The sequence below is a fragment of the Astyanax mexicanus genome, chromosome 22 (genome assembly GCF_023375975.1).
Source record: "Astyanax mexicanus isolate ESR-SI-001 chromosome 22, AstMex3_surface, whole genome shotgun sequence".
Taxonomy (NCBI): Eukaryota; Metazoa; Chordata; class Actinopteri; order Characiformes; family Acestrorhamphidae; genus Astyanax; species Astyanax mexicanus.
The window spans coordinates 1,719,949-1,743,748 of NC_064429.1; the positions used below are offsets into that span (position 1 = coordinate 1,719,949).

Genomic DNA, 23,800 nt, shown 5'->3' on the forward strand with positions numbered 1-23,800 from the left:
TCAAGATCATCTTCTGGGTCAGCAATTTTAAAGTCTTCTCCCATGGGACAGGCGTTCATAACCTCTGGCAAATGAGGGTGCCGATGGAAGAATAAGAAATACGGGGTGTGCCTGGTTGAAGACTGGTTAAAAACAAATTAAGTTATCAGAAATAAAACATTATATATCGATTACATTATATATCGACCATAATGAATGTATAATGAATACCCACTTGCTTAGCAGTGTTAATACCATACACAACTGCAGGTAAATGGATGTCCCAATCATTATGGCTTTCATTTACATACTTCCGCAATACACGTTTGACATTTTGATTTGTTCGCTCATCCTATATATATATATAAAACACAACAACAATTAAAACATTTCCTAATTTTTTTTAACATTACAGGGAAATGTCAAATAAAATTATGTTGAAAATTACCTGCCCATTTGTCTGAGGGTGGTAGGCACTTGAGACAGCATGTTTGATTTTCAGAGTTGCAAAGATGTTTTCATTCAGCTGTGTGCAAATCATCAAAAAGGAAATACAGTGTGCATAGCAGAATGTCAGAAAAACATGTGTGCTAATTAAGATAAATATCAATGTTAAGAATTCACATTATACTAGACTTTTACCTCATTAACGAACTCTCTCCCTTGGTCAGTAATAATTTTCTTGACCATGCCGAACAAGTAGAGTGTCTTTATGATGGCTGCTGACACTTCAGTTGCAGTCTTATTTTGCAGTGGCTCAGCAACAACCCACTTTGTATATAAATCAGTCATGGTCAACACATACTTGTTTTTTTGACCAGTTTCTCGCAGTGGGCCAATTAAATCCAGGCCAATCACCTCCCATGCAGCCTTCACCTAAACACATATTTTCCATTACCTTTCAAAACATTTATTTTCTCTATTAAACAAAACAGAATTTGGAATACCTTAATAGAATGTAACACTGGTGTCCCCGTCTTCATGGGGTCATTTAGTTGGCAGCGGCGACAACACTTCACCTAAAAAAAAACAAAAAAAAGAAGAATTAAGTTGGGACAGTGTCTAAACATGTACAAAAAGTAAAATAAAATGCATATCATAAATACATATTAGAACAAGGGGTGTGCTATATAATTTCGTGCACAATAATATTTGTCGTTACATTACTTTGTTTTTGTTACACTATTTTTATACAAAATCAGAATCTTGGTAACTATCTATGAAAGATTTCTTTTGTTTCTACTGAATAAATAATATGAGGCTGAAGTTGGTTTGATATTCGCAGCTGCCGCTTCACTGAACCACCGTGAACTAAAGGGAGCGTTCACAAACTGTTCCGAATATTATATTTAACACCTCACATATCAACACTGAAGGAGCTATAATGAAGAAAAGCAGTACAGCTGTTTATTAACTATGTAAATATATATTATGTTATAAAATGCAATTTTATATACACGACCTTCCACTTATTTTCTGTTCTAGTGTAATTCATTCATTTCCTAAGTAGAAAACATCTTAAATAGAGAATTAGCCTCCTACCTTAAGGGAAAACCTGGCATTAGCCTGGCCAGAGCTAACTGTTAACTGTAAAATATTTATTTTAATTACTGAATATTAAATTAATAAATTTTATATATAATTTAAAAAATACAATAATATTTTAAAAGCCGTTGCGCTCAAAAAAAAAATCCAGTGTGATTTTAAGAATTTTTTCATCTTGGGCCAGACCAAATACTGATACTGATAAATGATATGAAATTCTAGTCTCCTATTTTAAGGAAAACCTAGAATTAGCCTGGCCCGAGCTGATTTTATACTGTAAAATGAATTAGCAACATAGCATACACAGCCATAATGCAGCAAAAATTTAATATAAGCTGATGGTCCAGTACGATTTTGAAGGATATTTAATCTTGGGCCATGCCAAATACACATGATATAATGAGTTTTAGTCTTCTACTTTAAGAAGAACCTGAAATACTTTATACTTTAAAACGAACTGGCAACATGGCATACAAGCTATAATGCACAAAAATTAATGAATATAAAGCCAGTGATTCCAGTGCGATTTTGTGAATACTAGAACTCTTCATCTCATGTTTATTTGTTCTGGTCTAAAATGAAAAAGTCCTTCAAAATCATACTGGAACGTCAGCTTAATATTCAATTTTTGGTGCATTATGGCTCGTATGTCATGTTGCTAATTCATTTTACAGTATAAAATCAGCTCGGGCCAGGCTAATTCTAGGTTTTCCTTAACATAGGAGACTTCAATTTCATATCATGTGTATTTGGTCAGGCCCAAGATGAAAAAATTATTTGAAATCACATTGGAACATTAGCTTTTTATTCATTTTTTGTGCAGTATGGCTCACAAAGGTTTTTAAAATATAATTTTATTAAATATTTTTTTCATTATATATTAAATTGTTAATTATATATTCAATAATTAAAATAAATATTATACAGTATACAATTAGCTCTGGCCAGGCTAATGCCAGGTTTTCTCTTAAAGTATGAGGCTAATTCTCTAGTTAAGATATTTTCTACTTAGTAAATGAATGAATTACACTAGAACAGCACGTTAAAGTAAAACTGGAGAAAGTAAGTGATGGAAGGTAGTGTACATACAACCAAACGAATCAGGAGCTGCGAATATCAAACCAACTTCAGCCTTGTATGAATAATACTGTAATATTTATACTAAATAAAACATTTATATGTACTGTGTTGCAGTTTTACGCTCTGGAAATAAATAAGAAATTGTGTTATAACTTCACAACATACCCACTCAGTTACATCTTTCATTAGGGTAGGCCAGAAGTATCCAGCAATCACCCTGTCTCTCGTGCCTCGTACACCGTTGTGGTTGCCGGTGCCGGAGTTATGGCACTCCATCAAAACAGACCTTTTTTCCTCCTCAGTACAAACAACTAGTCTCATATACGTTTTATTTGGTCCAGTGTAAAACAATCGGTTGTCTGCCGAAAAAAAAACACGTTTCATATTTAATTACTTATTGATATAATAAAATACTCCGAGCTAAATTAGCTAGCATAGTTAACCTAGCTATACTAACTAGTTCACATAACGGGACACTTCGCTTCCTCAGCTAACGCAAACCTTTCTAAAATATGATATGATTTTAACTTACCTTTTGCTATGAAGTTTTCAGACACACGCCGCATTTCCTTGCACATTTTTTTGTTGCATGGTGGAGTAAATGTTCCACTTAAAATTTACTCTTTCAGAGCTCTGTAAAAACGTAAGTCCTTCATTTTGAAACCGCGTTTTACAAGCTGTTTGCGACAGTGTGAGCGGAACCACAACTTGGCATTGCCTACCTGATCTGTGCCCCTGCTCAGTTTGCAATGCGCATGCGTGCGCATGCGCGGAACAAATCGGGCAGGGGGTACAGATCGGGTAGTGACAAGCAGTAGAACCAAAACTTTTGCAGCTCAAAAACCAATCCTGCTTTAGAGCGAGGATAGGACCGCCTACCTAACTATCATACAAATGCAGAAATACAGAAATAAATAAATTAATAAATGTGGCAATAAATCAATAAATAAATGTAGAAATGTTGAAATAAATGAATGAATAAATAAATGAAAAAATAAATAAATGCACATATAAATGAATAAATAAAAATAAATATAAAAAATTAGAAATGTATTTATTAATTTATTTATTTACCTATACAATTATTCATGCGTGTATTTATTTTTTATATATTTATTTATTTATTCATTTCTATGTGTATTTATATATGTATTTATTTATTTCAACATTTATTTATTTATTCATTTATTTATTTCAACATTTATTTATTTCTACATTTATATGTGCATTTATTTATTTATTTATTTATACGTATGTCATTTTTGGTCCTCCATACTGTAATACTTAAATATATAAATACATCTACATTAATTATAAGGAAAATGTGTTGATTATAAAGATTAAAATAATATAAAGACAATTAAAATAAAGATAATTTAATAATTCATTGATGTCTCCTCCTCAGTAAATTTATATCTTACTCCCTGAGAGCATTACACACCCACCAGTATAGTTTTTCTTATTTATATTTTCTGAGTAGGCTCTAAAAGCAAGTTATACCTTCTCTACACATATTTAATTGTACGCTTGTTTCTATAGATACAACTATCAACTAATAGAATCAAAGTACAGTAATAGTTTAATGTTAAATATGTTTATTGCAGTCATATTTACAAATATAATCCTGTTATATTTTTTCTTTTGTATGACATGACCATTTTAAATTCAGCATCACATTCTTGAAATAAGTACTTGGAAAATTGGGCACCAGCAGAAGCGAAAGTAGGGGCAGCAACATTAAAACATATTAATTTACTGACAATAATAAAATGTATCTATGATTTTCCTATTTCCTTTTTTTGCCAATATAAAACATGAATAATTTAATTGCTCTGAAAAGCTCCACTATTTTACTTAATGTTGTTAAATTCTCCTGTTGTGTCTAACAGGATAACTGTGTGTGTGTAATTTAATTTTAAACTTTTTCAAGTAAAACATTTTTGTCTCTAGTATACTAATATACTGCATACACAAACAACTTCTAGTGTGATTTTACAAATTAGAGAAATGTTGACTAAAGCTTATTTGGTAGTAGTGAGTGTGTTTATATAAAAATGTGCTAGCTAAGTTAATAACATACACTTTTAACGAAGTAGCAGAGTGTGCAGGAACGTATTACTGAACTCTGGGATAAACAATACAAATAAAGATTTTTTTATATTAACTCACAGACACAGCACCATTTTATTTAACTAAAAAGCTAGCTAAAACAAACATTACACAGTGACTTGTAGAGACACACAACCACTAAGTTAACCTAGCTGACTAGCTAGCTAATGTACAACATCTAAACAAAAGTTCTGTGGAAGCATTTAGGTTAGCTAGTAAAGACCAATTCGCTAGCTAACTACCAAATTGGTTAACTAGCAAGCCTAAATGCTTTTACAGTATGTATGTTTGTAAAAGCATTTAAGCTAACGCTAGCAAACTGGCTGGTTTCTATCCTAGTTAGCTAACTGTTTATAGCTTAGCTAACGTAAATACCGAAACAGTACTTCTGTTCTGGCCTTGTACACTAGTTAACAATTTGAATTTCAAGTAAAAACATACTTTTTGGTTGTCTGTTAGTAACTGTTATAGCAACATTAACATTTACATTAACATGAAATGTGTTTAATGCTACATTCTGAGATAATTTAGCTTCAGATAATATCACCTTGATATGCTGCTAAGTTAGCTAGCTTAGCTAACTGAAGAGGCAACACAGATAGGGTTATAAATCATATTTGACGGCCAAAATATTTATTAAGTCAAAATAAATTATATTTCAAAAAAGGTACGTAATACTTAGTTAGGTTTGCTACCTACCTACAAACTTCAAAGGTTTCAGGATAGCTGACAGTTGTAATGTTTGAGGAATCCGCGCGCCAAGTGCTACGAGAAACCGCACGGGTTGAACTGGGCTGATGCGCAGGGGCACCAAGGTAAATATCATCTAGATTCATTTACACTCTAAACGTGATCACACGTTTGGGGTGTGCGCGACGGTTGGTTTTGGGGTCTAGGGCAAGTACACCTCGCTGCAGAACCACAAGTCCAGGGGGTGGGGCTGGATCTGATCCAACTCTTCCTACGTCGTGTTTTCATTGGTCTGAAGCAGATCGGACTCTTCCCCATCCGGTTTTACTCACTCGCCTTTCGGAGTCAAGTAAACAATCACGAACGGGGAAGAGGAGAAAGAAAAAATATAAATAACAATCTGGCAGTAACAACATCCTCATTCTATACTCTCAGTGTACTGGGCATTTTTCCAAGCTCTTTGGAAAATTATACATCGTTACACTCTTTTTATAGAACTCTGTTTTTTGTTCGCCATTTTGATTGTGTATTAATATCTGTAATTATAAATGAACATGGTAGCTGGTAGATAAGACACTCATTGGCATCCTTTATTTTAATTATTTATTTTTTATTTTGTCTTTAGGCCATTTTTATTAAAGATAAAAAATGAAATAGTTAATATTTATATAGGAAATGTACAGCATTTTATTATGTTTGTAATCACAGACATGTTCCTTCTTTTAAATCTGTATTGTGTGATTTAAATGTGCTACGTAGCAAATAACATTTTCCAGGATTTATTTGATAAGATAAAAGTCCTGGTCGGGAAACGTAAGCGACACGTTTTAAGTTTAACGACGAATTGAAATGCGATGACTTAAAACCAATGAAAAGAAGATATGGGTGGTCAGGAGGTCAGGCTCCACCCCTTGGATCAGATCCAGCCCCACCCCCTGGACTTGTGGTTCTGCAGCGAGGGGTATCTCGTCTAGGGATGCTGATCGTGTGTGTGCGTGTGTGTGCGTGTAGCAGTACTATAACAGGCTCTGTGTGTGTGTGTTTGTGTGTGTGTGTGTGTGTGTGTGTACTATAACAGGCTGTGTGTGTGTGTGTGTGTGTGTGTGTGTGTGTGTGTGTGTGTGTGTGTGTGTGTGTGTGTGTGTGTGCGTGTAGCAGTACTATAACAGGCTCTGTGTGTGTGTGTGTGTGTGTGTGTGTGTGTGTACTATAACAGGCTCTGTGGGTGGGTGTGTGTGTGTGTACTATAACAGGCTCTGTGGGTGGGTGTGTGTGTGTGTACTATAACAGGCTCTGTGTGTGTGTGTGTACTATAACAGGCTGTGTGTGTGTGTGTGTGTGTGTTTGTGTGCGTGCATGCGTGTGTGTGTGAGGAGCAGCATAACAGCGGGAGTAAGTATTCTTACTGACAGGAGTCATCTATAACTGTAAATAAAAAGAAAATATACAAGTCAGCTTTGGTAGAAAAGTGCTAACAGTAGGGAACAGTCAGTTTTCCACTTTGTTAGTGCAGTGCTGGTACAGGGTCGTCTGCCGTATTTGAGCCAGTACACACCTGTGTTCAGAGAATCAACAGGTTAGGTGCGACAGTCGCTCACCAGCACCAAAACGACTGCTCAGTCACACTGATGTAGAACACTCAGAAAGTGACACTGGGCCAGCTGTGGGCCAGAAGTATTTTTCTGCTTGCGACTCTAAACCAGCAGTGCCGACTTAGAAACGACTCCGGGCCAAAGTCGCTGGCTATCTGGGGAGGTAGTGCAGTAAAAGTATAAATTAAGTATAGAAGATAGCAAGTATCTAGCTATCTAGCTATATATCTATCTATAGTACGTTTTATTATATAACAGTTAAATAATAAACAATAAATGTGTAATTGGAATTTCTTTTTAATTAACAGTCAGCATGAATGAAATGGCAAGAAATGGAGCTGTGGTGAGTGAGGTCTCCCTGCCTTACAATGTAGACTTTTATATAACATAATATAATATAATATAATATAATATAATATAATATAATATAATATACTGTGATAGTACATTCTATATAACATTAAATTCGATGTAATAGAATAATAGTAATAATAATCACGGAAGACTTTTATTATGATATTCGCCGGAGTCGTGGTGAGAGAGGTCTCGCGCACAAACGCATATGCGGGGGAAACCACGCCCAGCAAGCTGTGGTGGTGGAGCTGTGGTGGTGCAGGCTCTCAGTCTCGAGCCGTATACTGTTGGTGGACTTCCCACTTGGAGGTAAGACCCTCCCACTTGGAGGTAAGCCCCTCCTCTTTGGAGGTGCTCCAGTCTGCAGCAATACATACACTGTTGGGATATTCAGTGAGTGTGTACTCCGGACTGTAGGGGCAGCACAGGCTCTTAGTTGACTGCTCTCTACCCGCAGAGCGAGCAGCAGCAGCAGCAGCAGCAGCAGGGCAGAGACTGAGCGCTGTGGTCATTTAATAATGATAATAAAGAGAGATAGTTCTTATTAAAGCTGAAACTCGGTAAGTAATTCATGTTATATGAGATTACGGTTTTTTTTATATAATATTCAGTAGTGTTATCAGACTTTACACTTACAATAATTCTAAATACAGATAATTGCAAGCAAATTAAACAAAAGAGACAGTAGAAGTCATTTATTATTTAGGAGAATGATCCAGTGTTTAATTTCTGAGCAGATAAAGTATGTGGACCCGCCTTTGCAGCAATAACTGCAGCTGCTGTTTCCATTAACTGTTGATTATTTCTCTGTATAAAACAGTTTTTTCACATGAACTAAGTCTCCTAGATGGCTTAATAACCTCTTCCTGCCTGATGAGCTAGAATACACTCCCACAAACATGCTGTGAAGATCTCTGGCCTGTGCCCACCATGATTTAAAAAAAACCTTTCTAATTTCATGGTCAAATTATCTGCTGTTTGTTTTTTAGGATATTGTGTACTGTGAAATGACGTTTGCAGAAATATATACATATATACAAAGGGTTCACAAACATTTAAGCACCACAGAAAATAAAAGTAAATGGCTATTTTAATTTGACTATAGATCAAATATATTAAGTGAAATTTCATTAAGGATAAGTAAGGTTTATTTTCTTAAATAAAGAACCTATTAAATAATCAGGACAGGTAAACGTCTTTTGTCATGAGCTGCTAGAGCTGATATCTTTGTAACTTATGTCTTAATCTGTTTTAAAACAAAGAGCTAAAATATCTCTTTTTAAAATATTCTTTGTTTTATTTGAACAAAGGATTACGTTTTTTGAATCCTAACCTAGTGCTTCACAGAAAGCCTTTTGTGTTTTTACCCTTTGTGAATGTTTCGATGGTCCAGTTCAGATGGGGCGAAGCCGGTCTCGCAGCAGGTCTCGTGAGAGGAAGTCTACAAGTAGACAAGGACGAGAGCGAAGAACAGAAAAGAAACGTCGGAAATACAGCTCTTCATCTTCAAGTTCTAGCAGTGCTAGCCCAAGCTCTCAAAAAAAACATGGTCGTGTGTCTAACAAAAGCATGAGTAAAGGTAGGTAATTTCTTTGTGTGGCAACAACAAACATCACCATTGCAAAGTAGTCAATCTGTATACCATTCCATTATTGTTTTAACACATAAAGTTTCTTTCTAAAGCATGTAAGCTTTATGTTTTTACATAATTCTAAAAACTTTTGTTGAAGCAGATGGTGTAGTTTTTTAGTCTTTCCCTGCAAGTTTAATCTTTACATCAGCAGCAAATCACATGTATTTACTGAGATGTAATGTGTGACAGTGACGTGTTTAACTGCATTCTCTGAAGTGCATTCTCTTTAATGCTTTTAGGGCTGAATGCATCGGTCATAAAAAAACATAAAATAATAAGTAGAAATTCTATGCATGCATTAAGCCACATGTACTTGTGTTCAGACCGGAAAACGGAGAGGAAAAAGCAGAAAAGAAGGAGGAGCTCATCGTCGTCGTCGTCGTCGTCATCATCATCTTCATCAAGCATTTCATCATCTTCCTCCACTTCGTCCAGCGATGAAGAGGCCAAAAAAAAAAAAAAGCACAGAATGACCAAGAAGCGACTGAAAAAAATGAAAGCAAAGAAAAAGAAGAAAGAGAAGAAGGAGAAGAAAAGACTGAAGAAAATAAAGAAATTAGCAGCTAAAGCTGAAAAAGTAGCAACTAAAGCTCCGCTGATCATTCCTGTTCCAGGATCGGTTCAAGTAGAAAAGACGCAGTCATACTTGGAGACCTGGCAGAATGACGATGCTGCAGAACATGGTCCAGGTGCGGGATCCCTTTAAGCCTTGCTGAAATGTCTTCTAAACTAAATGTAGAAGTTAGAAGTCTGACAATGTTGTGTCTTTCTTGTGCATCATTAGCCATTTTATCAGGATCACTTGCCATACAGTCACACTTGACTATAGCCCAACTGTTGCTGCATCATTTCATATAATATCCCAGCAATAAATGGAAAGCAAACTGCAGTGGGGCAGTTGAGCATTCTCAAAGCAGCAGTGGTTAAAATGTTTTGGATGTTCTTTGGATGCTCGGGCCACTGAGTTAACAGCGCTTCAGCTAACTGTGGTCCAGTGATCAGAAACTGTGTCAGCAGTTGTGTCTATAATCTCATTGAACTAGAAAAGATTTTTGTCCAGTCTTTAATGGTGGATTGTGTTTCATTCATTTCAGTGATGACAGATGAGCAGAAGGCCAGTTTCTCTACTAAGAGACCAATGACAAAGGAGGAATATGAAGCCAGACAGAGTGTCATCCGGCGGGTCACTGACCCTGAAACAGGACGCACCAGGTGTGGAGCCTTTTAACGTTATTTTTTTTGTTATTCATAAAGAAAGACATTGGATTACTTTGATAATCTGTTTTTATTTGTTTTGATTATTATTATTCACAGACTCATAAGGGGAGATGGAGAGGTTTTGGAAGAGATTGTCAGCAAAGAGCGCCACAAAGACATCAACAAGGTTTCAGTAATATTTATATTGTGTTGTATGTATTTTTTTTTTTTTTGTTCTTGTATTTTAAACACACTTTAAAATAGTAATCAAAAATAGTCCAGAATGTAATTTTCTATAAACTGTTTATACAAATAAAGGGTTGGTTTTCTGGACAGGGATTTAGACTTTTGTTTTTCTACCAACAGCAAAGCACCAAGGCAGACGGAACGACATTCCAGAAGAGACTAGGAATCAACAGGTAGAGGAACAACAGAATATAAAACTCCACCTTGAGGAATCCGTAAGCAGTCAATAGCATATCATGGTTGTTCTTTACTTATACATGCTGTACATCTTCAGAATTTAGACAGATGCTATATTTATTTGAGGCGTTGGAATGTAAATGGCATTATTAAATAACTATACAGTCTTATGCCATATTTATTTGACATCATAATCCACATATTTACATGTTTTAAAATGACATCAACTGTTGCATTTGATTGGGATATTTGTAATTCTTCAGGCAATAATTTTGGTCACAATACCTGCAATGGCATAAACAAAATGGGGACTAGTGTGACCTAGCTGTGATTAGTTCAGTAATTGACATTGAGGTTTAATATAAAATCTGGAGGTTGGTTAAGTGAATGTAGGTGAAGAATTCTGAAAATCTGACCCAGTTCTTTTCATGTGTAAAAATGTCTTGTCAAATTGTTGAGATTTTTACCCCGATCTACAGATTTGTAGTGTGCCTATAAAGTGGTAAATCTGTTTACAAGCAAATGGCTGCATGAGTTAAATGAATACTGTCAATTTAAAACCAAATAAAATCAAATAAATGCAGAATTTCAGTGAAACTTGATTTATTTACAAATGCATAATCACTGCCCTGTAAAGAAAGCCTGCTTTGTTCTGTACCAATAAAACACAACATTGGAAACTGGTTACTGGGACAAAGATAATTTAGTTAGAATTGTTGAATATTTCAACCATTTGTGAAGAAATAATACTTTGTTTTTGTGCCTATGAGATGCATAATTATGTGATGGGATTTCAGGGTAAGAGGCACTTTGGTTTAAGACTATGACAGGGTTTTACCTGATTTGGCATTACCAGGTTCTGAAATAGATGCTATATATTTACAGTAGCCTTTTTTATTTTCAGCAATAGGGTGAGCGAAAAAAAAAAAAACTTAAAAAGCAATTGGTTCAATTCACTCTGGTTTCTGCATTGGAGGCAATTAAGATTATTACATTTGAGCTTTCGGTAAGATCTGAATGTTTTTTACCACAAACTAGAAAGAACACTTGTTGGAGCCTCTTAACCTCCCCTCTGCAGCGGCAGGAAAACAGACTATATGTTGAGTTCAAAGTAAACTGCTGTTTCTTTGCAGTCATTTGGGCACCTTATTAAACATAACCAGACCAACATTTGGTACAGTAATATGCAATAATTCACATTAAATTATTTCAGCACTATAAACCTCAAATGATCCACCATCTTTAAAAAGATACATAAACAACCTCACATTGACCAACTCCCAACACGGAATTACATTTACATTTTTACATAATCTATACAATATTGACCATTCTTTATTATATGTGAACTTGTAAAGTGATGCTATACAGACTACTTATAAATGCAGTGTAACATCAAAACACATCCATTGTTTTGGGTGCAGCCAAGAAACAGTTCTAAAAGGGCTTGTGCATTGAAAAAGGCTTACCCAAGCCATTAATGACACTTCTTATGACATGAATAAACAAAGCAACATCAAAAATATTCTACCCGCCAAAAGAGTCTATTCACTTTTACTAAAAATTGCATATAAATATGTATCAGTAATGCACAACGCAGCAAAAACGAAGTACTCTCTTGAGCAATAAACTGTCAAGTAAATCCTGCAGAAATCACCCTTATGAATCATAACTAATATGGGCAAAAAGATAAATATGATCCCAATGTTGACCTTTTTTTGTAAACCAGTGTACATATGGTGCTTCATAATTATACAGATACGCTCACATTGCATATTTACTTACACTCACAAATAATATCCCATACAGAACAGCCTACAACAGAGCAGCAGCTTAAAAAACTGTAAAACTGATTGATTAAAGCTAAAATCATAAATATACTATTAATTGCTTTCTCTTTCTCTCTTGAACACACACTCACACAATAAACCAGCTTTCAACACAGTTGACAAAAAAATACAGAAATTGGCTCGCACTTGGATTGGACTGAAGAGTGGAAAAAAAAAATTTCAGTGGAGCAATCAGTCTGGGTGAGGTTTGAGGTTTTATGTGCGATGGAATTGAACATAATGTTTTTTTTTTTAAATACCAAAATAGTAACATAATCAGATTTTCCCATGTTGATCCTACTCTTAAAATAGTCCCTCAAAAATAGTCCAATGGACTGCATAAACACTCCATTCATGCTGGATGTAGTTTCTGTAGATATTTTGTAGCACTGTAGGGTCTACTGCTGCCAATTTATCAGTTTTGACCTTTGACAAGCTGATTCCATCTGTTGTGTTAGGAGTCAGTGTTGGTATTTTAAAAAATACTCCAGCATTTCTTCATTTTTTTATATCTAACCTCTACTAGCTTATTGTCTAGTAACAGACGTTACCCTTCCGAGAGTACACTTATAAAAGAAGTCATTAAACAAACCTGTCAATAAACTGCATGCTTTTATAGAATACATTTTTCTTCAGTCAAAGGTATTTTAATGAAGCTGAAAAAACGTTCTAGAAGCTTTCTAGAAGGAAAATTAATTGATCATGAGTTATGGCACATTTTCACAGGCTCTGCCTGATCATGCATGAATACTAAAAAAGCTAAAGAACTGCATTTTTCCCTGTTTGATAAAACACTGTATAAAACCGTGTAATGAGACATTGTGTTGTGCTATATGATTATATTAAACAGATATGGCACACAGAGGTTTGGCTGAAAATGGTACAGTTATTTTAATAGCCTGAAGCCCAACCTGTTAATTCCAGCCCCTCCTATTCCCTCTAGCTTTTGTGGTGCAAAGAACGTGACTCCAATTTGGATGTGCTGCTGCGCCCCCAGCAGCCAGCCGCCAGGCTCATGCTCCGTTGGGCCTGGCCACGTTCCACCCGTTCCGTCTGCATCCGTTCACCATCGGACTGGCTCTGCGTGCGCTCCGGCTTCATGTGAACACTGGTGGGTGAGCTGGGCGTTGGCTGAGAGGACATGCTGCGCAGGACGTGGTTACGCTTGCGCAAGAAGTCAGTGTTGGCACCCAGTCCGAAGCTGGCCTTGCGCAGGACCATACGTGTGCTGCTGGCTTTGGCCGGACGGGAGCGCTGCGTGTACTCCAGCTGAGAGAGGTGGGCCGCGTAGCCGTCCGTTATGAACTGGTCATAAAGATAGAAATCTTAAACTTCACCTTCAGATTTGATCACCACTGAAAATTCATACACATATACTGTAATCAAATTATAATAACATATATTATAATAATATATATATAATATTATTATTATATAATTATTATATTAAAAACGTTCATACCACAGTTTTGAATGGTAGTGTAAACATTAATGTGAGCTGTCAGAGTGGCCGAGGCTGAGAGGTCTACCTGGCACTGATGCTGCATCTTCTTGGATGGTCGACCAACAATGTAGATTTGAGAGGGGGACAGACCAACGGAGGTGTACACAGAGATATCTTTGGTGGAGCCGTAACCTGCACAGGCTTTCATTTGAGCCTGTAGAAACAACAGAATAGAAAACTGTTTAACGTAGGATCTTTTATCTCTGTCCCTCTCAATACAACTCTAATCTAAGGTCTCCACATTTTGTCTGTCTCCCTGTCTCTTCACAACTCTCTCTGTCTCTCAACATCTGTTTATTCATCTATATCCCTCTACAACTCAATGTATGTCTACCCAAAGATGGACGCCGTGTCCCCGTTCTCATTCATTCAATGAAAATGAAGCCAAAATCTTCCTCCATGTTGGCGATCCTGACACCCGATTCTGCGCAGTAGAGACCAGAGGAGGGAGAAAGACTGTGGAGAGACCGCTTGCGCATTTAAACAACCCCGCCCCTGAGGGCTGCCTCGAGGTCACAGGCTGCAGAGCAGAGCTGAGCGGAGCTGACGGTCTGTTATTGGTCCCGCCCATAACCAGCCCTTTTACAATAACCACACCTGTTTTAAATAGAGCTGAATAACGTTTTAAAAAAACTAATTCTGCTGGGATATAAAAATTTGACAATATAAGCAGAGGTTACACTCGCTGTTGCGTTTAAATAATGGAGGTAGAATTACAGTATATTAGAAAAAAACGTGATTGAAAGTTGTTCTGTTTTGCCATTGAAACCTATGGGGACGGGTGCGGTTACACAGCTTTCTGCAACCGAACAGCAGGGGGCGCCCGACCTGTGGTGGCTTCACTTTTTAGAAACGATGCTCTGTCCAGCTATACACAGTCTATGGTCTATCCATTTACAACACTTTATTTATCTATTCCTGTAGAACTCTCTTTGCTTAGCAACCACAGTGGATACTAGAGACACCATGGGATAACAAAGTAACAGCCTTGCAACAACCTAGCAACACTGTAGCAACCATTTGGGATAAAATAACCACCTGCAACATTCATCCACCAATCTGTGTTTAGCAGCCGTCAAGCAACACTTTAACAACCTCCCTAATAATCTCTCTAGTGTTTAAAACTATCCATCTTGGCCTCTCAAATGAGATATCTCCGAATTAATTTTACCTCTATTCTAACTGTTTTTATTTTTTTAATTAGATTAGAGCAACAAAACAATTAGTTTATGTCAATTAAAAAAATATGAACACTGATTGAGTGGTCTTCTTCTGTATGTACTCGCAGTTATAGTTAAAAATCTTTTTGTACTAGAACAGTAGTGTAGTGTAGTATTTGTAGTGTCTACAAAGTCGAATGCTTTTTGCAGTCTGAATAACTTTTGCAGGTGTAAAATGACAAATTATGACATATTACATGAGAATACCAAATATTAGCTCCTTAGCACTCAACAGCCATGTCAAAACTCAATAATCCTGCAAAACATGCACACCTCAGTAATGAGGGACTTCAGAAAGTTGGCCTTGTGTCTAAGAGGGTCATGAACAAGGCCGTCACAGAAAGACACAATGCCGTGAGGGAAGTTGTGCTGGGAGAGCCAAGCCACTACTCGTTGCTTCTGCATGTCCGGGCGACCCGTCACATAGATGATCACATAGCCCAGGTCCTGCCAGTGTCTGCACAGAATTATAGAGGAGAAAGACCAGCACAGGTCATTACCACCATGCAAAATACATAAAACTGTTGGTGTTTAATATAGTGTACAAACATCAATAACATAAGCCATTCCAGACTTTTTCCAGACTTTAAAACGTACTATACATGGCACCCCCATGCCACGTAACTTTATGGCAATTCTGTAGCTGCTGAGTTTGCACCAGCAATTAATAACTAGCAACTGTGATTACTAGTAAAGTGTCTTTATTGTATACTTAGTTTACTTATACAGTCGTCCTTATCTTGACATATCACAGTTTAGAAAATCAGGATTAAAACTTACAACATAAAATGTTGCAACTTTTATTACCATTAGGTCAAATTGTCATGTTAGATTACTTGCATTCAGAATGTAAAATATATTTGTGTGTATGTCTGTGTGCTATCATACCTGACCACATCCACTGCACCCGCACGCACTTTAGGATCACTGCCCATGATGGATACACTAGCAGCAAACGAGCCATCGATGCTGAACACCACAAATTCAGTGGCAGGTGGGAGCACTGTCAGATAACTGTCAGCGAATGTGTGGTCACCCCTGTAACACAAAAAGAAGGATGTTTATTCCAACCTATTAACTGCCTTGATAATACAGTAACGAATATTACATGATTACATTTCACAAATCGCAAATACGATACAAAGAGGACACACTAGGTACCAGTTATTTACCTTCTCTTGCACTAAATAGTGCACTGAATATTACACCAACACCACCTTTTTCTGAAATCTAAATTAGGCTGTAGTAAAAAAAAAAAAATAATGATTCTTCTCCTTCTGTGCATTAGTCCCAGTGCTATCTCTAATACTGCAGAACCTGCAGAACCTGTATTATCAATAAACTGCAGAACTGGATCAGCATGAACTCATTCAAAACCAGTTTAAATGTACCATAAATGTTTATACTGCTGCAACCAGATTCAAATTAATACCTCCTCTCCTTCTTATGATAAAACCCTTACTGAATCTTCACACTTTCTCATACAATCTGACAACCTTTACATTTCTATTTCTTTGGTAACTGGGTGCAATCCTCTTGTCAGCAGTTTCAATCACAAATAACATTAATGTAATTTCATATGACATCTTTTATTTACATAACAAACATGTACTCAAGAATTTTTAGGGAATGTTTTTTAGACGGTATGTCCATGATTTGATATCCTTAGTTTTAGTGAGAATATCTTTAAAAATACTGTCCTACCTTACTACCATCTTAATTGGGTAGACGCCAACACCCAGTCGCTTTCCCTCTTGCTCTGAAATGGTGTACGAGATACGGCCGCTGCTGTTGGTCACTTCTGTATGAAGGTATTCCCATTCCCCTGAAGGTGGCTGGGTCATGATAAGTATATCCACCTCAACAAAAGGATACACAAATAAAGTAATGAACAAGCAATTTCACATTTCTTTGTATAATTTGACGTTTGTAGGGCTGTTCCAGATGCTTTGATCAATATATAGTTTTTGGTCCCTTAGAAATGCACTGAAATGTGTCAGTAAACTTGGTCAAAAAATTTAAGCGTCTCTACAGGTCACATATTTTAAGGTACAATATTAAAATTGTAGAAGTGATTATATCATATTGCTTTCCAGTGAAAAAACATGTCCACAAAAGAGCAAAAATTTCTGGTCATGTTTTTTGAGATTTGTTGTTAATTCATGAAGGTATTTTAAGTTTGTGTGTTTAAATGAAATAGTAAAATAAAAATGGACAAAACTGGAGATTCTTATTTTATTGGACAGAAACAATATGGTTTTCATGAAGAAGAAAAAGACCACAATGATGATGTAACGATAAGCAGCTCTCCTACAAACCAGCTGAGAGAACATGCCCCCTGTCTCTCCACTGCTTTACTTTACTGATTGTCCTGGAGAGAGTCTTTGGCCCAGGCACCTACTGAAAAGCATAAGAGCATTTTCCCCGAAAGATCAGACCAGAGTCAGAGCAGTTCAGTGAGAGGCTTAAAAAACGTCACTACATTGTGTCATCAGCGCCTACGTGAACTATGCGGCTGCATCTCAACATACTGTAGAAAAAACATATCAGCTGGCTCGTGTGATTATTTACCAGTGCTTTATTATTGTGCATTTCCTCAGTTATTGCTGGTGAGCTTACCTTCTCACCAGCCAAGGTCACCATGTCGAGTGGTCCATACATAAATCGCCCTGTCACGACTTTCTGTGCATCTTCTGTGAACACTGCATCATTTACTCTGTGATTGGCCGTCACATTCTGCTAAACAAACAAGAACATCAATACAATTCCATTATGGGATTCTAGTAATCCCAAAATTAATTTACAGTTTGCTGCCAAAAAAAGAGGTTTATGATCTGAAAACTCACTCGAATCTTTACATGAGTTCTTTTTCTCATCCACTTCTCACGCGGCCTGGAGGGTGTAAACTCTGACACCTCTCTGCCATGCAGCTCCAGAACACTGGAACTCTCGTGCCTCATCACCTAATTTGAAAATACCAGGCAAAAGGAATGAGCTAGAAGCGTTTTGTATGTTATTAGAATATTCTTTGCTTTCTTATGTCAAAAACAGTTTTGTTAGGAGTGTAAAAAACCCTTTTCCTCTATAGCAGAGGTCCACACTGGAAGCAACATCAACATAGAAATAATATGAATAATGCACCAGGTGCTTTTTTCAAGACATAAACCTAATATTATTTAGCACAATTTTAACTGATGGTTTGAGTAATAAATGTGGAAATGTGTTCTCTGCATTATGCTTGACTATTCAGGTTAGAAGCATTCCAGAAGAACAAGGATCTACTGGACTACAGATTGCAGGTGGAAGAGAGAGGACTGTGTTTAGACTACAGCATACAAATATATATATGCTTTTAACTTTGTGACAGCTGAAGGCCGTTTCCCATTGTAGCAGGATTGCAGCTCATAGCCCTGACCTCAACCCAACTAAACACCTTAAGAATGATTTAGAATATGCACTGCAAATCAGGCCTGTTTGTGTACAATGCTCTTTTGACAACACCACCAACCTCTTGTGGAAAGCCTAGGAGAAAGAGGGGTGGAGGAGGGCAAAAAAATAGATTTTTGTGATGGACATACGTTAGTCCGTACAGGTTGTGTTACATGAACAGTATATCTATATAGTTTGATTGGACTCTGTTTACACATGCAATTAAAATGTGTCCCCAGAGTGACCAGCAGATATTTGATTTTTACTTTCCTGTGTAAAACGTAGATAATTTTGGATTTTTTTTCCCTATTCGCCTGACTGAATCCAATAACATCTTACTTAATTTACAGTTGTGTTAAATGTGGTTTGTCTGATCTGATTGTATGTAAAGCCAGATGCAGTAAACTAAATACAGTCACATAAAACCTGAACATGACCCGATTACAAGAAATACAGGCTAATGCCAGGTGTAAACAGGTGTATCCTGTGATCACTGCATTCATATGATATTTAGGCTGTCTATACCAATGTGGGTTCAAAATGTTACAATAGTATTTGAATTCTTCAATTTCAGGTCCACACGGCCAACATGACAGGAAAAAGACCTGTGCTGAACATGTCCTCCAGATGTCTTCTGGAAGTGAAGAACCCTGGTGTGATGTGTCAGAGAGCATTTTGCCCAAACTTAGACATTATATACTGGTTTGCTCTAAGAAAATAAGTTATGATATGTTATTATTATTTCATCCTTGACTGAACATTGCCTCACCTGTCTCAGTAAGAAAGAGACAACATCAGTGGACTCCCAGTATGAAGCATGGAAGAGGTGGGGCAGTGCCACAGTGGGAAAGGCTGTCAGGGCGTCAGGACAGTAGAGAGCAAAATCCAGACGCTTAGTGCCCCACCAGCGGGCAGCAACTATAAAACAGTACAAAAGGTCAGGCTTTGGTCAGAACCATAAATTCACTGTTAGACCGCCAGCGAGACGAAAAAACAGTAGTTATTCCATAAACAACAAATTAAACATTATTTAAATCCTCAGAAAAATAAACTCATATACAATATTGTATGTTAGTATCGGTATAAAAGACAAATACAAAGCAAAGTTCCCACTGTAATAAACACACTGAAAGACAAATTAGTAGTATGAACTCATTTCTTAATTTGTAAATATACATACAATGGTATTCAGAAGGTTGGGCAACCCAAGTAAAACAAAAACAAAAAAAAGTGTAACTAAATAGTTTTGTGAGTAAAGGATGATTTGTTGAATGTGGCTAATATCACAGCTTCTTCTCTCTGCAATATTAAAGCTATTAAATCTATACTATTAAAGCCTACATATCTACAGAGTTTCAATAAATGTCTGGGGACTTTGAGAGCAATGGCAAAACCTTCAGCCTGCATATCTTGACTGTGGATTTGAAGGTGTGTTTAGAATCATTATCTTGCATTTAAGCTAGTCTGTAATCAATCATTTTTTACAGACAGGTAGCTGGTGTTTAAATTTGGTAGAATTTAATAAATCCAGTTTTCCTTTTACCTGAGTGGTTCACTTGTTTCCCACTCTCTATCCATCTAAAATCTACAATCCATGTAGATTTGCCATGGGTATGAAATCAGTTCATTAAATAAGCAATCAAGATGATCTTTATTTAGACTGAAAATTGGTTTTTAGATTTGGATTTTAAGAGAGTGATTAGTATTAGTATCAGCTGTAGCCACACCAGATTAACCAGCGCAGGAATACACCTGGTATTTCATATCCTTCTTCATAAATTTTAATTTGGCAAACGTTTGAAATGTGGAAAGTTGTAGGTAGCATATAGGTCAACTGTGGACAATAAAAAAAATAGGTTTGTAGATTTCAGTGAGATTTTCAGGGCTGTTTAACAATCTGTCAGACCTGTTCAAAAATAACACAAACTACAATGCCTGTGTGATATATGGAAATCTTAATGACAAAAGACAGTAATGAAGAGGCTTTTTTTTCATAACAGCTTTTTCTGGTGGCTTACATTACCACAACATTAGCAGCAAGACATGTATTAGCAAACTGTCAATAACTAAAGCGCTATTCCGTTTGCCCTTTGGTTTACTTTGAGCAATGATGAAGGCTTGCAGATAAAAGAGAGGTTTGTTAGGTTTTCAAACTGAAGAACAGAAGGCTACGGCCCAGTATTGAGTACCTTGGTCAATGTCCGGCTGTGAATCCATAGAAACCAGATCACACATGGCAAAATCCAAGGAAGCGGTGTTGGTTCGCTGAAAACCCAACGGAGAACATGGACCTGCCTCAGCATCAGCTTCTAGATCAGGGGCTGGATCTAGTTCTGGTGCTGTCAAAAACACGCTCTTAGCTTTTTAACATGACTCTGAAGAAGGGTTTCTTGCTCACAGATTTTGGGACGTTAAATGGATGAAGCTTTTGGTTTTATTTACCTGGCAGCTGAGTTTAAAATTTCAATACAAATAATGTAGATTAAGGATTAAAAACATTGTGATTAATTCATATGTTTTAGCACTGTTACAAGTGGTTTAAGCAAAAAAAGACAACTAAAATGTGTTTGTTTTACTACATTTTAGTTGACAATGAACATAGAACACAGAACTGAAGCTGTATTCTTCTTCTTTCTCAACTGACCTAGAGGCGGTGTGTGAGATGTTATGGGCGTGTACGAAAGAAAATGGGTTCAAGCTTAGCAAATGAGTGATAAAGAGAGAGATATTAAGAGAAAATGATAGAGAGAGAGAAAGCTGAAAATTATGGAAATAAAGCTGAGTGAGACAGAGAGACAGAGAGACAGACAGAGAGAGAGAGAGAGAGAGAGAGAGAGAGAGAGAATATGGAGAAAGAGAGAAAGCAGGGCATGAGCTGGGCACACTTACTGTTGGCTATGTTGGAGGCAGTGTAACTGTCTGCCATCCCTGAGACCTGGCTGGCAATGCTGACCTCACTGGCACGCCGTACTGGGCCCAGGCACTGAGGGGCCATTATGGGGGAAGAGGGGTACGAACTTTCCATGAAGACACCACCATGAGACTGAACAATATCCGCTAGTGAGCCGAAACAAGGAGAGACCATTAGACACACCCTCAGAGACTCCAGAAACACACACACACACACACACACACAATGAAGAGATGAACAGGGTGTATTACAGGGTGAATTTGGCATTGTAATAGTTTGTGAGGCAATTTATTTAAAATTCTATTATTTCAAAAGGAAGTGACCCTACAATTTAGGACATCCATGTGCTTATTAAAGATTATTACTCGTGTTTAATCTCTCAGGTCCTCTCAGTGACATTTGGAATTATTTTGGAAGTGAACAGATTTTTGTTAAAAACAGGCTTTTTTAAAACTGTATATTCAGGTAAATGTAACTTTAATATAAAACATCCAAACAACACCCTCCATATACAACAGTGGGATCAGAGGGCTTTTAATGTGTTTCAGATATGAAGTGTGAAATAAAATGAACCAATATGTCTGTATTTTATAAAAACATAATACAAAGTAAATCCTTTCTTTAGACCAAAGACAGACATTGAACCTTGTGTGAATGTTCCTTTATAGTTTTTCACTGAATTGGTTTCTCCATCCCAGTACTTACCAAGCAGACACAGCAGAGATAGCAGCAAATAAAATATTAATAACTTTCACAAACACATCATACACTAACTATTATCAGTTATTAAAAAAATATTTGTGAAAATCTCAAATATTTCCTGCAGTTGCTGTGTTCGTATTTACTAATTACTATGTACTGTTCGTGTAGTCCACACCATACTAGCAGTGATATTGTAACGATATCATTGTTACCTGCTGTAACCTAGAAATCATTTGTATACACACACACACAGCTGTGGAACTCTGCAATTTTCAAATTTAAATAATTAGCTTATAATTGCTCTTATGATATATTGTAAAATGTCTTATAAAGTGTTACAATGAACAGTATAATGCATTGCCAAATACTGGTAAAGGACATTGAGTTCCTGTGAAATAAGGCCTTATTTATACATCTAATGACCCTCTTGCTCCTATTAAACTGATTACGCAGATGCTATCAAATATATACAAAGGCTAAAGAATGTAAGGCAGTAATTATAACAAAGTAAAGACTACTAATCAATTTGTGATGTAATAATAAAAATAGATTGTTTTAGTATCTCAAATCGAGTAAAATCCCTACTGGAAAGCTTTGGGAACATACAGCAACTCAAAAGCAACCAGCAGCCATCATATGCAGAAGCACAGAGAGACCCGACATGAACACGAACACTTCTTGGCAACAACGAGTGACAACTGTAATCTACACATTAACAATGGCAGGAGGAAAGATGTACTTTATCACAGTTATGAGAGAAAAAAAATATGTTTTGGAATTTGTTTGTAAATATGAGTAGATAAGATAATACATAATTAGGGGATCCCAGATAAAACTATTAAAAATGATTTATCTTGGCATTCTACATCAGAGCGGAATTACAATAGTTAAGGTACACAACTGTAAATGCAAAATGACTCCTTTATTAACAATATCTTGGTAAATGATTATATTTCAGAATCATTTTGGACATTCAGTGGCTGTTTTTTTCTGTATGTGTAAAGCTAATGAAAGCAAAAGAGCATAGTAAAATGTAAAATAAGAGATGCACTGATATAAAATGTCTGATATAAAAATTCTCAATAATACACATAACTATCACAGTCAGACAAATTTTGTAACAAAGCTTGTAAACTTATGCAGTCTGACTGAGTGGTACTGAAATTTAGAACTGTTATGTGCTGTTTTATCATTTATGCTTATAAGAGTTTAGAAGAACATGAACATAAACAAAAGTAGTGGAAATTCAACACTGAATAAAATAATGACATTTCTCTGTATATCAGATAATAATATATAGCGCATCCTTAACAAGACTGAGTTCAATGGCACACACACAGACGGACGGCAGAGACTACACACAGTCGAGAGATGTGGATGTGGCCTTGGATGTGTTCTCAGGGCAATGGAGCACAGGCACGGAGATGCAGGTCTCACTGAGAACTTCCTGACAGCGCTGCACACTCTCCAGCAGCAGCTCAGGGTGACTTTGTACTGTCTCCACTGAGTGGAGCAAAGATTGAGATTCAAAGGTGATGGGAAAACAACAGGGTAGGTAAAGGAAGGGTTGGAGGGCAAAGGGAAGGAAAGGAAAGAGAAGTCA

The 23,800-nt window shown here is 36.6% G+C and overlaps 2 protein-coding genes and 1 long non-coding RNA gene across 14 annotated transcripts in view; 1 reads left to right on the forward strand and 2 right to left on the reverse strand.

Annotated features, from left to right (window-relative positions):
* Positions 1-631: 631 nt before the first annotated feature.
* On the reverse strand, positions 632-5,997 carry LOC111194381 (uncharacterized). The gene is made up of 3 exons (XR_007428972.1): positions 5,413-5,997; positions 927-998; positions 632-855 (listed from the first exon to the last, which is right to left on the reverse strand). It is a non-coding gene; the product is annotated as an uncharacterized LOC111194381 (long non-coding RNA).
* A 1,787-nt stretch (positions 5,998-7,784) lies between these two features.
* arl6ip4 (ADP-ribosylation factor-like 6 interacting protein 4) lies at positions 7,785-11,188 on the forward strand. 2 transcript variants are annotated; one of them, XM_007239699.4, is made up of 6 exons: positions 7,785-7,909; positions 8,743-8,928; positions 9,306-9,671; positions 10,077-10,194; positions 10,297-10,391; positions 10,546-11,188. In XM_007239699.4, exons 2-6 carry the CDS (start codon positions 8,748-8,750, stop codon positions 10,653-10,655), a joined length of 870 nt encoding a protein of 289 aa, XP_007239761.3. In that variant the 5' UTR covers positions 7,785-7,909; positions 8,743-8,747; the 3' UTR covers positions 10,656-11,188. The 2 variants fall into 2 exon arrangements, with proteins under 2 accessions (XP_007239761.3, XP_007239762.3); XM_007239700.4 differs by having other exon boundaries at positions 10,297-10,366.
* LOC103031784 (membrane-associated phosphatidylinositol transfer protein 2) overlaps positions 11,189-23,800 on the reverse strand; it is a 99,399-nt gene continuing 86,787 nt past the window's right edge. For 5 of the 11 annotated variants that reach the window (XM_049470857.1, XM_049470856.1, XM_049470859.1 and 2 more), the window contains 11 exons: positions 23,560-23,700; positions 21,474-21,641; positions 20,774-20,923; positions 19,354-19,502; positions 18,002-18,118; positions 17,775-17,894; positions 16,860-17,014; positions 16,044-16,193; positions 15,429-15,612; positions 13,961-14,089; positions 11,189-13,736 (listed from right to left, as the gene is read on the reverse strand). In XM_049470857.1, coding sequence (XP_049326814.1) covers positions 13,371-13,736; positions 13,961-14,089; positions 15,429-15,612; positions 16,044-16,193; positions 16,860-17,014; positions 17,775-17,894; positions 18,002-18,118; positions 19,354-19,502; positions 20,774-20,923; positions 21,474-21,641; positions 23,560-23,700 — 1,829 coding nt within the window. In that variant the 3' untranslated portion in view covers positions 11,189-13,370. Of the gene's footprint in view, positions 13,737-13,893; positions 14,090-15,428; positions 15,613-16,043; positions 16,194-16,859; positions 17,015-17,774; positions 17,895-18,001; positions 18,119-19,353; positions 19,503-20,773; positions 20,924-21,473; positions 21,642-23,559; positions 23,701-23,800 lie in introns of all 11 variants that reach the window. The other 6 variants (XM_022686768.2, XM_049470865.1, XM_049470862.1 and 3 more) reach the window with 5 other exon arrangements.

What these genes read in the sequence shown, in the direction of transcription:
- arl6ip4 (XM_007239699.4), top strand. Translation starts at nt 8,748, where the DNA reads ATGGGGCGAAGCCGGTCTCGCAGCAGGTCTCGTGAGAGGAAGTCTACA. An exon ending in TAACAAAAGCATGAGTAAAG is followed by an intron (nt 8,929 to 9,305) that starts GTAGGTAATTTC and finishes ACTTGTGTTCAG; the next exon opens with ACCGGAAAACGGAGAGGAAA. An exon ending in TGCTGCAGAACATGGTCCAG is followed by an intron (nt 9,672 to 10,076) that starts GTGCGGGATCCC and finishes CATTCATTTCAG; the next exon opens with TGATGACAGATGAGCAGAAG.